This window comes from Hemiscyllium ocellatum, chromosome 10 (assembly GCF_020745735.1).
Source record: "Hemiscyllium ocellatum isolate sHemOce1 chromosome 10, sHemOce1.pat.X.cur, whole genome shotgun sequence".
In the NCBI taxonomy this organism is placed as follows: Eukaryota; Metazoa; Chordata; class Chondrichthyes; order Orectolobiformes; family Hemiscylliidae; genus Hemiscyllium; species Hemiscyllium ocellatum.
The window spans coordinates 68,691,037-68,707,029 of NC_083410.1; the positions used below are offsets into that span (position 1 = coordinate 68,691,037).

Genomic DNA, 15,993 nt, shown 5'->3' on the forward strand with positions numbered 1-15,993 from the left:
TTCCTTATAACATTTCCTATATAAAGAACATCATCTCTCAACTCCTAAGATTTAGTTCAGTTGACTTTGATTCATAAATTTTTCAAATTGCATCTGCTACATTACTGGGTATTCAGTAGAACACACACCTTTGCGATGCGCAAAAGGCTTGAATCCCAAGGGTGCTGTATACTCGGGTGTGGTGTGCATCTGTTACTTTGTCTACACAGCTCAGTGCATTTTATTCTTTGTCTATGAAGTACAGATCAGGACAGTGATAAACTGATGTGGATATTTAGAGGCTGGGGTCCAATTTTCACTCAGGTATTTATTTGAATTTTGGTGTAATTAAATCGATGGATTTCATGTATTAAAACAAATTAAATAAATAAATTAATTTATCTTTTGTCTTAAGGAAAATCAAAGAACACAATATAGTGGGGATTGGTGACTGCAGCTCATCTAGGTTTTGACCCAGGAAATTTTAAGATTATCTTTATATTTTGTGTATATTATTAGTTTTTAAAAACTGTAAAATAATTGTAGTCATAGAATTAAAGACCTTTTCGTTGAGCAATGAGTTTTCAGTGAAATTAAACTGAGCTGATCCAAAGCAGAGTACATTTTTCATTTCTCTTCTCTTTTTCATGTTCTCAACTGAAGATGTTAGTTATTTAGTGATTGTACTAGATATGTGCATGTACTATTTTTTTGCATTAACTTAAGTACTTTGCAGAACAAAATTGATTGGGGTAAACTGAGACGTGCATCCCAGCTGCAGATCTTCAATTTCAGGAACATTTTGGTTCTTTTCCCTTGAATTGACACTGACCTGGATCACCCCAGTTCACAAAGTCCAGATATCAACTCCCCCTACATTGAGTCCATTACATACCTTAAACCTTTTTTTTGCAATTGGCATCAAATAATACATTTCTCCTCTGTCATCCAATTCTATGGTATTTTAAAATGAGCTAATGCAGAACTAGAATATGAAATGGTGTAACTTAATAATTGATTCATTGATTTTGATTTTCTCTAGAGTGCAGAACAGGTTTCAACATTCTGTCGTAGCTTACATGAGTTGCAATTATCTAATATGGATGGACAGAAGGAGAACATTGATCAAGACCTAAGGCCATTAGCACGGCATCTCTCTGATGCAGAGAGACTTCGGAAAGTTATCCATGAACTCCTAGACACAGAGAAGTCCTATGTGAAGGTATGCGTGATGGTTAAATTGATGGCATTGATGTATTATGAATTAAATTGAAGCTTTAGAATATGAATTGCCTGTGCTTTGTGTCATCAGATAGATATTTATTGGCTTTCTTGAAATGTCTCCCTTTTGTTCTTATGCCATTGTTGCTCAGGTATCATTCCACAGCCACTGATCCAACACCTCCATATTCAAGTTGTATGTATTATTTGTAGGCAACTGAACTGGATTCTGACTTGATCTAACTTTCAAGTATGCACTTTCTAGCAGGGTCCCTGGGTAATAACCAGGAATGGAAATCATGACAATAATTCAGGCCAATTGTATTGTCCCAGGGATACTCTGAGTGGGCAGAGACCTTTGCCTGAACCTTTTGGTCTACACTTCTTAGTCACTAAAGCATCAGGAAATCTCAAATAAAAAATAATTACTCCCATCATAGCAAATGCTACAGCTGTTCCATGATGCCATAATTTAAAGTAATGGCTTTTAAGTAACTTTCTAAATATTAATTACATCTATTCTTTGTAATGAGCCGACTTTGAAAGCTCTGACGTTAAAGGCAAAATGTCCCATTTGTTGTTTGTTTTATTGCTACTCAGACAAGCATTTTAAGAGGAATAGAGTTATGATCTAATAGCATGTGATTGGTGGCTCAAGAGACCTAAAAGTTGGTGCCTTGTATATAGATATTTACAAAACAAATTGCAGTTTTAGATGACATTGACAGAAAGAATTAGAATACCACAGAACCTGATTATGTGCCTGATTTCCTGTTAAATTCATGATGTCTGCTCCATTACTCCAAAAGCGCAACTGAGGATTGAACGAGGCCTTGGGCAAAGGTCACTCAGCTGCATTTTTCAGTGGTGTATTTTGGAGTTATCAAAGTGAGTTGTTAAGAGCTGGAGAATATGTAGCAATTTACATTTTGGGCTCCTGATGTTAGGAAAAAACACTTACTTTTTATGATTATTTCAGTTGAATCTACAGTGAAGGTTTGTTTTCCCTAGGCCAACAACATTACTAAACACTAAGGATAGTAATCCACAGTCAGTCCATTCCGTCGTCTCTTTGAGATTATACTTTTGTGCTTAATTAGGATCATTTCATGTTGTGGTAACTGAACATGCCAAATGTTTACATTTCATTTAAGCTATAATGAAGTCAAGTTTTCTAGGTCAAGTTATTTGGCCTAGAAAACTCCTGATATGAAAAATGGAAAGTGTTCATGCACTTTTATCTTGGAGTGCACCATCACGGACCAGAGAGAGAAAACCATCTGCTTGGTGGACCTCTGATTTCTAGGCCAACTGATCACATTCTAATATAAATTTGGATTATTAAATTTGAATTAATTTGATTAATTCTGTTTGTTCTGGAATTTCAATTTCTTTGCACAGAGTACCAACTTCTTTGCAATTAAATAGGTATATAGTTTATATATACAGAGAGGTGATAGTATGGGTAGCATTACTGTCTCTGAGCCAAAAGCTCCAGATTCAAGTCTCATTCAAAACTCTGATGGCCAAAGAAGCATTTACAATGCGTCCAAAGAAATTGAGCATTAGACTGTAAAACTTTGCTATATGTTGGAAGAGGAGGAGCAGGATTGCTGGTCAGCCAAGAGATTTGAGTGTAGGCTGCTGTGTTTTGTGCCCCACCCAAAGTCCCTGACCTCTTAAATCTTGCCACTACTATAATGCAAAAGGGTCCTTTACCCACACTTTAGGTGATATTAGATCGTTTGCAAATGGAAATAAATCTTGGAGGTTGGTTTGCATTGAGGAAGCTAATGTTTTTTTTTAAAGAAAGTGTTCATTTCTGGGTTGTGGATATTGCTAGCTGGGCCGTATTTATTACCCATTGAGACTACCACTTAGCTCGAATTTCACAATCTGTTATGGTGGAGATTCAAATCCATGTCCCCAGAACGTTCGCGTGGAATTCTGGGGTTCTAGTCCTCTCTTGCTCTGTTGCTGCCAGTGCCATCTTCGGGTAATTTGCTCACTTTTTGTTACAAGCAAGCCACAGGCCTAATTTTTCCTAGATGCAGCATCAACCTGGGGAGGAAGTGGGTGGAGCAGAGAAGAAGTGCTCTTACCAATCACTCAATAAAGCAATCAATTGTTGAGGCCTATTTTTTTCCTCCATGTTGACTGTCAATCCATGATTTTTGCTGACCCTAACCCATTGTGCTTCCCTTTCCGGCCTCTGCAACAGGTCCTGCCCTCCTCTGTTAATCACCAAGAGTCCTCATCTCCCACTTCTAACTTCCTGATTGGTCTGGCCTCCCATGATTTATCAACAGGTGTGCCTATTTTCTAGAGGAGCTCCATGATGCTAGTAAAGTTTAATAAAGTTAGGTCGCATGGGATTCAGGGTGCATTTGCTGTTTGGATACAAAATTGACTTTGATAGGAGACAGAGGGTGGTGGTGGAGGGTTGTTTTTGGACTGGAGGTTTGTGACCAGTGGTGTTCTACAGGGATAGGTACTGGGTCCACTGTTTTTTGTCATTTTATATAAATAATTTTGGATGAGAATATATAAGGTATGGTTAGTAAGTCTGCAGATGGCACCAAAGTTTGGTGGCATGTCAGACAGTTAAGATGGTTATCTAAGATTACAAGGAGATCTTGATCAATTGGGTCAGTTGTCTGAAGAATGGCAGATGAAGTTTAATTTGAATAAACATGAGGTATTGCATTTTTGTAAAACAAACAAGGGTAGGATTTATACAATTATTAGGGGACTGAGTAATGTTCAAGAAAGCAGAGACTTAGGGGTTCAGGTACATAATTCTTTGAAATTTAGGAGACAAGTAGACTGGTTAAGGTATTTAACACACTTGTCTTTATTGCTGAAACCTTTAAGTAGAGAAGTTGGGATGGTCTGTTGAAGTTGTACAGGATGTTGATGAGGCCTCTTTACTGTGCACAGTCTGGCCACCCTAGGATGTTGCCAGGAATGCAGTGTTTGAGGTATAAAAACAGACTGTAGAGGCTAGGACTTTTTTTTTCACTGGAGCATAGGAGGTTGAACTCATGTACCTCTGGACATTGGAGTATATCTAGGAAAAATTAACAAACAGTGAAATTCACAACTGATCTGGAGGAACCTGTGTGGTAGAGTTCACAACACAGGAACAGTGAAGTGTGTAGTTTTTTCATGTGTACCTTGTTGCAAGTCTACAGTAGGGAGTAGAGTGGGTTCTTTCTTGATTATATGTTTTATTGAAATCTGTCTCTTGATTAGATTTTAAACCATAAGCACTAAGTCAGATTTGGGCTGACAAGTAGCCGGTAAGAGTTGCACTACAATTAAGTGCCAGGCAATGACGATCTTCAATCAAGAGAGAATCTAACCATCACCCCTTAACGTTCAATGCCATCACCATAACTGAAATCCCCACTATCAACATCCTGGGAGGTTACCATTGCCTAGTCGTATAATTATAGGGGTTACGAGAGCAAGTCAGAGACTAGGATCGTGCAGTGAGTAACTTACTTTTGATTCCTCAAGGCCTGTCCGCCATCTACACAAGGCATAAGGCAGGTACGTGATGGAATATTCCAATTGCCTGGATGAATTTAGCTTCAATACAACTCAGCTTTATTGTCAGCACAATTACACAGGATAAAGCATTCTATTTGATTGGCACCACATCCACAAACATTTAATCCCTCCACTGCTAACAGTAAGTAGCACCAGTGTGTACCATCTGCAAGATGCACTGCAGAAATTCACCAAGGCTCCTTTGACAGCACCTTCCAAATGACTACCATTTAGAAGAACAAGAGTAACAGATACATAGGAACATGACCATCTGCAAGTTCCTCTCCAAGCCACACTCAAGACTTCGAGCTTTATTGCTGTTCCTTCAATGTTTGTTGCTCCCTCCCAAATGTCATTGTGGGTGTACCTACACCAAATGAACTGCAGCAGTTCAAGAATAAAACATGCCACCATCTTCGTAAGGGCATCTAGTGATCTTATTCATCCTGCAGGTAATTGATAGGAGCTCAATTTGTTTGGAGTGTTATGATAGTGTGCTGTAATCTCATCTTAGATGTCTGCTTTATATTATCACTTTCCTGCAGATTCTGATTCCTTCATTTACCCATTGTATTTGTACAACTGAAGGCATTAGTTGAATGATCTAATAAGTTGGTCTTCTTGGTCTTATAAGTTATATCAGGTGCAGCTTTGGAACTGCATTGGTCTGAGCAACATGCACATGATGTAAAAGTAATGGTGCTGACGACCAAAGATAGAAATATTCACTTGTCAGTGCTTGTCTGGTACTGACACAGGAGCTTCATAACTATCCAGCTGAACATTTTGAGGACTGAAGATGTAATTTAAGTCAGCAAATCTGGGCAGTTGATTTAATTTCATCAGGACATTGGGACAACCCTCTTTATAAACCTTGAAGGGATTAAAATAACTTACTTAATGGATTGTACTGATCTCTGCGGAGCTGACCTATAAGTAAGGTCAGCTGCAAAACTCAATAACACAAGATTAAGCTGGACAGTATATTCTTTGCTGTTCACAAGCACTTGTTAGAGTCTATATGTATCCTTAATAACCAAAGAGAGAGATTCTGAAGTTGTTAAGTGTAGGCTTCATTGGCTAAAGTGAAGCATTTCTTCAGTCTAGGATAATTCTGAATTACACTTTGACAACAGAAAGTCCATGATTTTGGAAATGTCAAGATGCAGTCCGCTACTACTTGGCCCATGGTCTCCACAGCCATTACTTAGCTTCAGATAGAACTTGTTTCCCCTATTAGGACAGCTAATTAAATGCCAGCAGCTTTCGTGACCACTGCTGCCTTCAAGCAATCCCACAGACAAGTGAATCAGGTTTCAAGATCTTGGGTCTCTCCAAGGCTAGGCTGGGGTGAGGCAGTTAGGTGTCTGAGGTAAACAGGGCAGGGACAGAAAACCCAAGGTGGGATGATCGTGGTGGGGTGTACGATCCTCCAATAGGCACAGGGGCCTATAAAGGAGATGCTCCACCTTTATTAGACACTACCCAAGCAACCGAAAGCTGCCGAGGCAAACACACTTGATAAGGGGCCTCTCTTATTGCTGTGCCAGGTAGTAAGTATGTCTTCTGCTGCTGATAAAATTCCAAGGCTCGCCAATACTCCCCACAGAAGGCTGTAAAATCCAGATTCATATTTTCAACCATAATGTGCAAACAGCACACCCCCTGCAGGTTACCATTTAAATCGAATATGTCAGTTTGATACAGTAAAATATGTATAGAGACAAAGTTTCAAAAACAGCACAGTCAGGCTGCATCCATGTTGGATTTCAGATCTTGCCAGGTTTCCAGTCAGGTTGGATACTTCCTCAGTACTGTGTTGGGTGCAGTGGAGGGCTTGGGCCACAGAAAAGGAAAGGTGGAGGGAGCTGATGACTTATCAACACACTATTAGTCTAATGCAGTGCCTAATAAAAGATGAGTAATCATTTCACTCATAATAATTAAAAATCATTGTATGGCAGCTTAAAAGAAGTCAAGTTTTCAGATCGCAAGATTTGAGACACTGTACCTGTATTCTTAAAATGGTTTTCCTGCATTCGTTTATTTAGGCATAAACAATTTAACAGAACAGACTTTGTTTTAATCAGCATCTTATGAACTGTCACTCTTGTTAAACCAGCAAAAATTATATACCTCAAATACCATGAAGTTAACTATTGTTCTGTCCAATGATTAAAATTTTCAAATTTATTTATGTCACTAAATATAAACAGTTGATTCAATTTTGAGTCAACTTTTCCTCAAATAATTGTAATCTACCATGATTTCTAAGTAGTCAGTTGAGGGGGCAAGTGAGAAGGCTCTCTGCTGGTAAGTTTTATTTAAGGCAAAGTTGCATTATTATTTGTGATTTATGCTGTAAATAAAATACACACCATCATGGTTATAGCCCCTGCATTACGTTTCTGCTACTTAGTGTGTGTTTTCACATTGGTTATGTGGGCCTCTTGATTATCTGGTATAGTTAATAATCAACACACTCCTGGTCCCATAAGATAATAAAAACTTTACTGTAGTGAGTACAACATTAAAAGGGTCAGGATAATCATAATGAACAACAAGTACACAAATGGCTATATGAAGAAGCAATATAAAATCAATGCTGATCACCAAACAAGTGGAAAAGAAAGTAATGCAATTCATTGGGATAATAGTGACCAAGTCCCAAGATAGCCTGCTGTCAGTCTCATAGTGAATTTTATATCAGGTAGAGCTTCATATTGTTTGGTTTATGTGACACAAAATTTGAATGTGACATGAAAGTTGGAAATATATAGATATTCTTCTCCTGAATACTTGTTTTGAGCTCCTGAAACAATGATTAAATCCCATAAATTTCAAAATTGACTGCTGCAAGATTTAAAAGTAAGAAGAGAAGGATTTTATATGTCAAATCTGTGGATATCATATATGAGATAAAGGTTAAGGAGACCACTATTCATTGATGCAGATAAGTAGGAATAAAGCAGACCAATGAGTCACACTTTTAAATAAATTACACTGATCTCTGAGCCTTCTCCAGCTACTCGATCAAATATTGCTTCAAAACCATGGAACTGAACTGAGGTATATTCAGCAAAGTTGGCATGATGAATAATCTGACTGTCGAGCTAATTTGGCTATTTAAATGCCAATGTTCCAAAACACAGTGCAAACATAGGTTAGTCTGGAAATCCATCCCTTCATCTGGGGAAAAAAAAAATGACAGTCCTTAAAAGAAAGCACATTTAATTAGATAGCCAGCTTCCAGTAACACTTGGAAAGTCCACTTGTCAGAATCATAACCTGATTACATAAGAACATAGGAAATAGGATCAGGACTAGGCCATCTGGCCCTACAAGCCTATTCCACGCTTTAATAAAATCATGGCTGATCTTTTTGTGGTCTCAGCTGCACTTACCTACTCTCTCACCATAACCCTTAATTCCTTTATTGTTCAAAAAACTGTCTACCTTAGCTTTAAAAACTGATATTGTATAGTTTTGATATCACTTGTGAAGCCCTTCAGTGAAATGAAGAAGGGGAATCTAAGATCCAACTTGAGTAACTGCCACTAACAATAGCTAAAGCATGTAGAGTAAAATTGAAAAGACTGAACTTGAACAGTTACTGTAGAACCACACATTAACATTATCCATCAAAACATTCAAACAGTCTCCATCTACATTTCCTGCAAACTGTCAGTTTCTCCTAATAATCTTTCAATTTAAAACTTAATGAGAGAGGCTGATTCTTCCTAGTTCAGTTCATGAATAGTGCTTTTAGGTCTACTTCCTGCTAATCAGCTTGTGATTCTATTGGACTGGTTAATCATCAAGGTATATCATCAACCACACCAGGCATTTTTATGCCCATCACCTCTCCTGCTTATACCAAAAGTCCTCTGACAGTGGATATTCAAAACATCTGGGCATATTATTAGGCTGCATTCTTATTGTAGAGGTCAAACTGTAATTATAAATTGCTTGTTTATTCTTTTGGTTTGAGTTCTACATCCCACAATAAGATCAACAACTTGAAATGATGCATTGCGATTCACTATTTTGTTACTATGCTCAGCTGTATAATTTTTTCCATATTGCAACTCCATGGTTTGTCTCACTGTTAGTTTCTTTGTTTCTAAATATTTTAATCTTTATTTTTCTTCTTTGCTTTATATTTTGTACACCTCTGGTTGCATTTTCTTGTGGTATTCCTTCAGTTTTTCTTATCATTTGCTTATTGTCTTTTTTGATTCTTAAATTAACTATCTTTCTTTCACTGTCCTTCTCTTATATTTCAATGAACAGAGGCATCCATATTCATTTCTCTCAAAATTCAGTAATCTGTGCCTAATTTGTTTTTCAGTCCCTCACAGCAAGATTTTCCTTCCCCTGTGATTCATCACCATGACTACCTTCTGCTCGCCAGGTCTCTGAACTTCAAATCATTGCCTGAGATTTTAAACGAGGACTCTTAGGAAAAGAACCCAGTATATTTAACATATGTGCATTCATTGCTCTGCCACCTTCCTACCATCACACACAAAAAACTTGCTGTAGAACTACCCTTTTATTTTCACTTTGTGCAGGGGTTTTCTCCATACCAGCTGCTTTAGAAATTTGTGTTTGGGTTGATCTGTCCTCAAATTTTCATTGCTTCCCTCAATATAATATTCACTTCCTCCAGTTACCAACCTGGCAAGGAACTGACCATTGATGAAGCAATTGAGTGAATGTGAAGTTTCTAATTACTCCACTGGGCAATGTGCAAATGCAGTAACACTGAAAAGTCATGCCATTCTTTTTGATATAAATTACTGCATGCATACTTAGAACAAATGAGTGTTTTAATAATTGTAGTTATAACTGTTTTAAGGAAGTTCACTTATTGTGCTCACAAAGTGATGAATGTTCATGTTAGACTTCAAGCATCATGTCATAATATCGGGCTGTACACATAAATCACTCAGATGTGGAATATAGCTTCCTCTGCTCAATAAAATAAATCATCTCCAACTTCAGCAGAGCATTACTGCTGTAGTAGTATGGAATTTTTAGCATTTTCCAAGGCAGTCATTCTATACCTCGAGTGAGATTGACAAATTAGGATATCTTTTGAGTTTGTGGCTAAATCCATATAAGACCATTGCAGTCAGCAGTCAAAAGGGACTAATATCCCAGCAGTCTGATCTGGGTTGAACCTACTGAACTAGGTTATAACTTTCCTTAATTCTGCAGAGCAATCCTTAAGACCACCTTGATGTTAGTTGAAAAATATCAAATCCAAAGATAATTGGAAATGCCTTGGCTTTCAGTTTGCATCATCTTCTCAGATTTCTAGATGCTCAAGAATTTTAATAAAATATATTTGCTAATTACCATGTTTAAATTTTCTAGCAAATGGGAGCAGGAGTAGGCCATTAGCCCTTTGAGCCTGCTCTACCATTCATTATGATCATGACCTGATTATCCAACTCAATAGGCTGCCTCTGTTTTTCCCTTCTCTTTGATTCCTTTTGCTCCAAGTGCTATATCCAATCCTCCTCGAAATCATGCAATGTATCGACCTTGACTGCTTTCTGTGAGAGTGCATTCCACAGGTTTACCACCCTCTGCGTGAAGAAATTTCTCCTCACCTCAGTAGTAAATTGTTTACCTCTATCCTTAGACTGTGACGCCTGATTCTGGACTCATCGGAACATCCTTCCTGCATGTTGACTGTCTATACCTTTTTAAAATTTGAAAGGTTTCTATGAGATAGTTTCCTCCTTCTCCTCCTCCACACCCCCATTCTTGAACTAAAGCAATGGCCTGTTTTCCCCCCCCCCCCCCCCCCCCCACCCCCAACCTTCCTCAGGCTCAGGTAAGGAGACCAAACTTCTCTCAAAATTCCAGGTGGAGTCTCACTAAGGCCATATGACAGTGCAGCAAAACAGCTTTGCTCCTGTACTTAAATCTCACTGAAGGCTAACAAACCATTTGCTTTCTTGACAGCCTGCTGCAATTGCTTATTTTCAGTGGCTGGTGGTACAAGGACAACCAGGTCTCTCTATCTGTCTTCCTTTCTGTTTTGGTTGCAAAGTGGGTAACTTCACATTTATCAATGCTAAACTGCATTTGCCATGCATTTTCGCACTGAAGCCTCTCTGCATTGTCCTCGGAGCTCATCCCCTCCACCCAGCTTTGTGTAATCTACAAAGTTGAACATATTACATTTTGTTCCCTCATCTAAGACATTTATGTATTGTGTATAACTGGGTTCCTAGTATTGATCTTTATCCCACATGTCACTGTCTGCTATTTTGAAAATGATCTATTTATTCCTACTCTGTTTCTTGTCTGTGAACCAGTTTTCTATCTATTTCAATCCCATGTGCTTTAATTTAACATGCTAATCTCTTGAATGGGACTGTTGAAAGTCTTCTGAAATTCCAAATAAAAGAGATTCACTCGTTCCTCCTTATCAACACTGCGAGTTACATCTTCTAATTTCAGCAGACTTGTTAAGCATAAGTTTCCTTTTGTAACTCCATGCTGACACTGGCACTATTTTCTAAGTGCTCAGCTATTAAATAATTTGAGATGGATTTTGGCATTCTCTTCCAGTGCTAACATCTAGTCTATAATTATTGTTTTCTTTTCTCCCTTTTTAAATAGAGGGGTTACATTAGCTACCCTCTAATCTGTAGGAATTGTTCCAGATTCTATAGAATCTTTGTAGATAGCCACCAATGCATTCTCTATTTCTAGGTCCACTTCCTAAATACTCTGAGGTTAGTCGATCAGGTTTTGGAGATTTATCTGCTTTCAATCCCATCAATTTTCCCAAAACTATGTACCTACTAATACTGATTTCCTTCAGTTCTTTTCTTATTAAATTGCATTTCTCCACATTTATTCTATGTCATTTATGTCCCCTTTTGTGAACAAAGAACCAAAAGATGTAGTTAGTTGTTCAGGCATTTCTTTGTTGCCCCCTATAAATTCCCTGTTCTGACTGGAAAGGACCGTAATTTGTCTTCACCAACTTTATTTCTCTTTATATACCTATAAAAACTTTTACAGTCTGACTGTTTCCCACAAGCTTACTCTCATACTGTTTTCCCTTAATGAATTTGAATGGCTGTTTTGATAATTTCCTGTTGTCATTTCTTTTCTTTTGCTGCATACCTAAGCCAAGGATGTTGTTTCAGAAAGGAGCTATTTCAGGGTCTCCATACTTAGCACAGGGAAATTCAAATAAAGCCTCTTCTACTATATCCTAACAATATGCATTACTTCAAACTTCATTTGAGTGCAACAGCTATATCAATATCATCCTTGTACCTTATCCTACACTGATCATCCTGTACTGCCTTTGAGAAAGATCATCAATTAGGGATACTACTCTGTGGGGAGACCCATGCCCCTGAGAAATGTGATTAATACTGTCTAGTCATATCTGACATAAGATCATCACATTTAGAGGACATAGACTTTTGTCCAGTATCCTTCAAGCATATTTATTTTAGGATGGAGATCAGATGATAATGCCATTGAAAATTTTAAGCTTTCAATGACTAAATTACATTAAAGCCAGCTTAATTTTGTTTTTAGTTGCAATTAATTGTTTGTTGTGGATCTATTTTATAGAATTCTTTTAGATTTTCAAGAATCATCAACTGAGGAAATGTTTAATTGCTGGTGTCTTCGAAAGAAACTGTGAATTTTCAGATTTAGGAACAAACAGTAGATAAAATAATCCCAGAGCGTGTTCAGATGTTTAAAAAGATTGATGAAGTGAAGTACTCAGTAATGGTAGAATGCTTGAACATAATACAAAAGTACTTAAAATGTTTTAAGATGAATGAAGGTTTCATAATTTTTGGATGATTTATGGTTGTATCTTTTATAGGATCTGAATTGTCTGTTTGAAGTATACCTGGATCCCCTACAAAATGAGACTTTCTTAACACAGGATGAGGTATGATGTTAGAATATTTATTTTCAGAACACTTGTGTTTAAGGCCTTTGCCTATCGTTTTCACAACAACCGTTAGTTTATGCGAACATTTCTTTCTCCTTGCATCCTATTATTCTGCTTCACATCTGCCATTATTACCCCTTGACTCCATCTTTCTCACTGGCCACCACCTCTAACTACCATTTTCTGTCAAGTCTGAAACACATTGTTTTCCAAATTCATACCCTTTTCTTTGGGAACTGCATGGTTAAATTCTTGAAATAAGGATTCTAAATAGTACCAAAATAGGTCATATCAAACGCTCAAAAGAAATGAGCTTGTGACACAGATTGAAATTGGTAGGGCATCACGGAAAATGGCTGCAAGGAGATCAGGATTGGGAGCTGAATATTCAAGATATACATCCTGCTGAAAAGATAGGCAGGTAGGCAGAGGGGGTGGAGTTGCCTTAATGCTAAAAAATTAAATTAAATCAATAGAAAGAAATAAAGTAGAGTCAAATAATGTAGAATCTGGGTAGAATTGAGGAACTGCAAAGGTAAAAAATAAACCATAGTTGGAGTTATGTACAGGCCTCCAACTAGTATTCAGGAGCTGGGGAGCAAGATGCACCAGAAGTTGGAAAGATTTGTATGAAAGACAAAGTTACAGTGATCATGGGGGATTTCAATATGCAGGTGGACTGGGAAAATCAGGTTGGTAGTGGATTGCAAGAAAAGGAATTTGTGGAATGTCTAGGCGATGGCTTTTTGGAGCAGCTTGTGGTGGGGCCCAGTAGGGAACAGGCAATACTGGATTTAATGCTGTGCAATGAGGCAGACATGATAAGGGAGCTTCAGGTAAAGGAACCCTTCAGAGGCAGTGACTATAATATGATTGAATTTACTTTGCAATTTGAGAGAGAGAAGATTAGGATCAGAGGTAATGTATTACAGCAGAATAAAGGCAAGTACAGAGGCATGAAGGAGTAGAATTGACTGGGAGATTAACCTAGCAGGAAAGACAATGGAACAGCAATGGAAGGAGTACCTCAAAGTAATTCAGGATACACAGCAAAGATTCACCATGAGGAAAAAGAAGCATGGTGCAGGGAGGATGAGGCAACCATGGCTGACTAGGGAAATCGGGGATAGCATTAAAGCAAAAGAGAAAGCGTGTAATGTGGTGAAGGGCAATGGGAAACTACAGAATTGGGAAATTTACAAAGACCAACAGAGAGCAATGAAAAAATGGGGGAGAAGATTAAATATGAGGGTAAGGTAGCCAGTAATATAAAGGAAGACTGTAAAAGAGTTTCTTTAGGTCTTATAAAGGGCAAATGAGAGGCAAAAGTAGACATTGGGCTGCTGGAAAATGACACTGGAGAGATATTAATGGGGAACCAGGAAATAGCTGAGGAATTGAATAATTACATTGCAACAGACTTGACTGTGGAAACACTTGTAATATCCCAAAAATTCAAGAGTGAGGGAGCAGAACGGAGTATAGTGGCCATCAAAAAGGTGAAGATGCTAGAAAAACTGAATGCCCTGAACCAGATGGACTATAACCCAGAGTCCTAAGGGAGATAGCTGAAGAGAGTATGGAGGCATCAGTGATGATTTTTCAGGAATCACTAAACCAGGGAGGGTCCCAGAGGACTGGAAAATTGCCAATGAGTTACCCCTATTTAAAAAAGGGAGTAAGGCAAACACGGAAAATTGCAGACCAATTAGCCTAACCCCTCTCATGGGCAAGATCCTGGAATCCATTGTGAAGGATGACATTTCTGAATTTGTGGAAGTGTATAGTAAAAAAGAGCAAAGCCAGCAAGGTTTCATCAAGGGCCGGTCATGCCTAATAAATCTGCTAGAATTGTTTGAGGAAATAATGAGCAGGTTAGATCAAGGAAAGCCAATGGATGTTATCTACCTGTACTTTAAGAAGGTTTTTGAGAAGGCAGCACACAGAAGGCTACTAAGTAAGATAAGGACCCCTGGTGTCAGAGGCAAAATGCTAGCATGGATAAAAGCCTGGCTGTCTGGCAGAAAACAGAGTGGGGATAAAAGGGTCCTTCTCAGGATGGCAGTGATAAGTAGTGTTCGGCAAGTCTCCGTTTTGGGACCACAACTTTTCCCTTTATACATTAATAATCTAGATGAAGGAATAGAAGGCATTCTGGCTAAGTTTGCAGACAATACAAAGATAGGTCGAGGGACAGATAGCATTGAGAATGCGGCGAGACTGCAGAAGGATTTGGTCAGGTTAGGAGAGTGGGCAAAGAAGTGACAGCTGGAACAAATTGTGGGAAATTCAAGCACTTTGGTAGGAAAAATAGAGGCATGGACTTATTTCTAAATGGGGAGAAAATCCATAAGTCTGAAATGCAAAGAGACTTGGGAGTTCTAGTCCAGGTTGAGTCAGTAGTTAAGAAAGCAAATGCGATGATGGCATTTATTTTGAGAGGACTTGAATGTAAAAGCAGGATATACTTCTAAGGCTCTATAAGACTCTGGTTCGACCACATTTGGAGTATTGTGCACAGTTTTGGCTCCCATATCTCGAAAGCATGTACTGGCCCTGAAGCGTTTCAGAGGAGGTTTACGAGAATGGTTCCAGGAACGAAAGGCTTAACATACAAGGAATGTTTGAGGACTCTGGGTCTATACTTGATGCAGTTTAGAAGGTTGAGGGGGGATCTAATTGAAACTTACAGAATGCTGAAGGGCCTGGACAGAGTAAATGTTGGGAAGATATTTCTATTGGTAGGAGAAATTATGACCAGAGTGCGCAGCCTTAGAGCAAAGGGAAGACCTTTTAGAATGGAGATAAGGAGAAACATATTTTCAGCAAGAGAGTGATGAATCTATGGAATTCATTGCCACACAAGACTGTGGAGACCAGGTCATTGAATATATTTAAGACTGAGTTCTTGCATATCAAGGGTTATGGGTCAAAAGTGGGAGAATGGGGATAAGAAACTTATCAGCCATGATTAAATGGCAGAGCAGACTCAATAGGCTGGATAGCTTAATTTCTGCTCCTATGTCTTATGTATTCCCCAATGATCATTCTTGATTGCCTCATGTTTCTAAACTATGTCTTGCTCCTTTTTTTAAAAAAAAAGTTTTGATATTGATCAAACTGGTTATCCGCCATCCATTACTGGATGGTTTAGGTTAATTTTTGAAACTAATGTTTAGGATGCCAAGTCCATAGCCTTTGTTTCCTAAACAAATTTTGTTCCCAATCACACTCCCTGTCAATTGATCTGAAATTAGTTTCTAAACAAACATCTACACAAATTTCTG

General features: G+C 38.2%; 1 protein-coding gene across 2 annotated transcripts in view; it reads left to right on the forward strand.

Annotated features, from left to right (window-relative positions):
- LOC132819796 (rho guanine nucleotide exchange factor TIAM2) overlaps positions 1-15,993 on the forward strand; it is a 401,154-nt gene that overhangs the window by 344,130 nt on the left and 41,031 nt on the right. For both annotated transcript variants that reach the window (XM_060831569.1, XM_060831570.1), the window contains 2 exons: positions 1,022-1,201; positions 12,635-12,703. In XM_060831569.1, the coding sequence (XP_060687552.1) occupies positions 1,022-1,201; positions 12,635-12,703 (249 nt within the window). The remainder of the gene's footprint in view (positions 1-1,021; positions 1,202-12,634; positions 12,704-15,993) is intronic.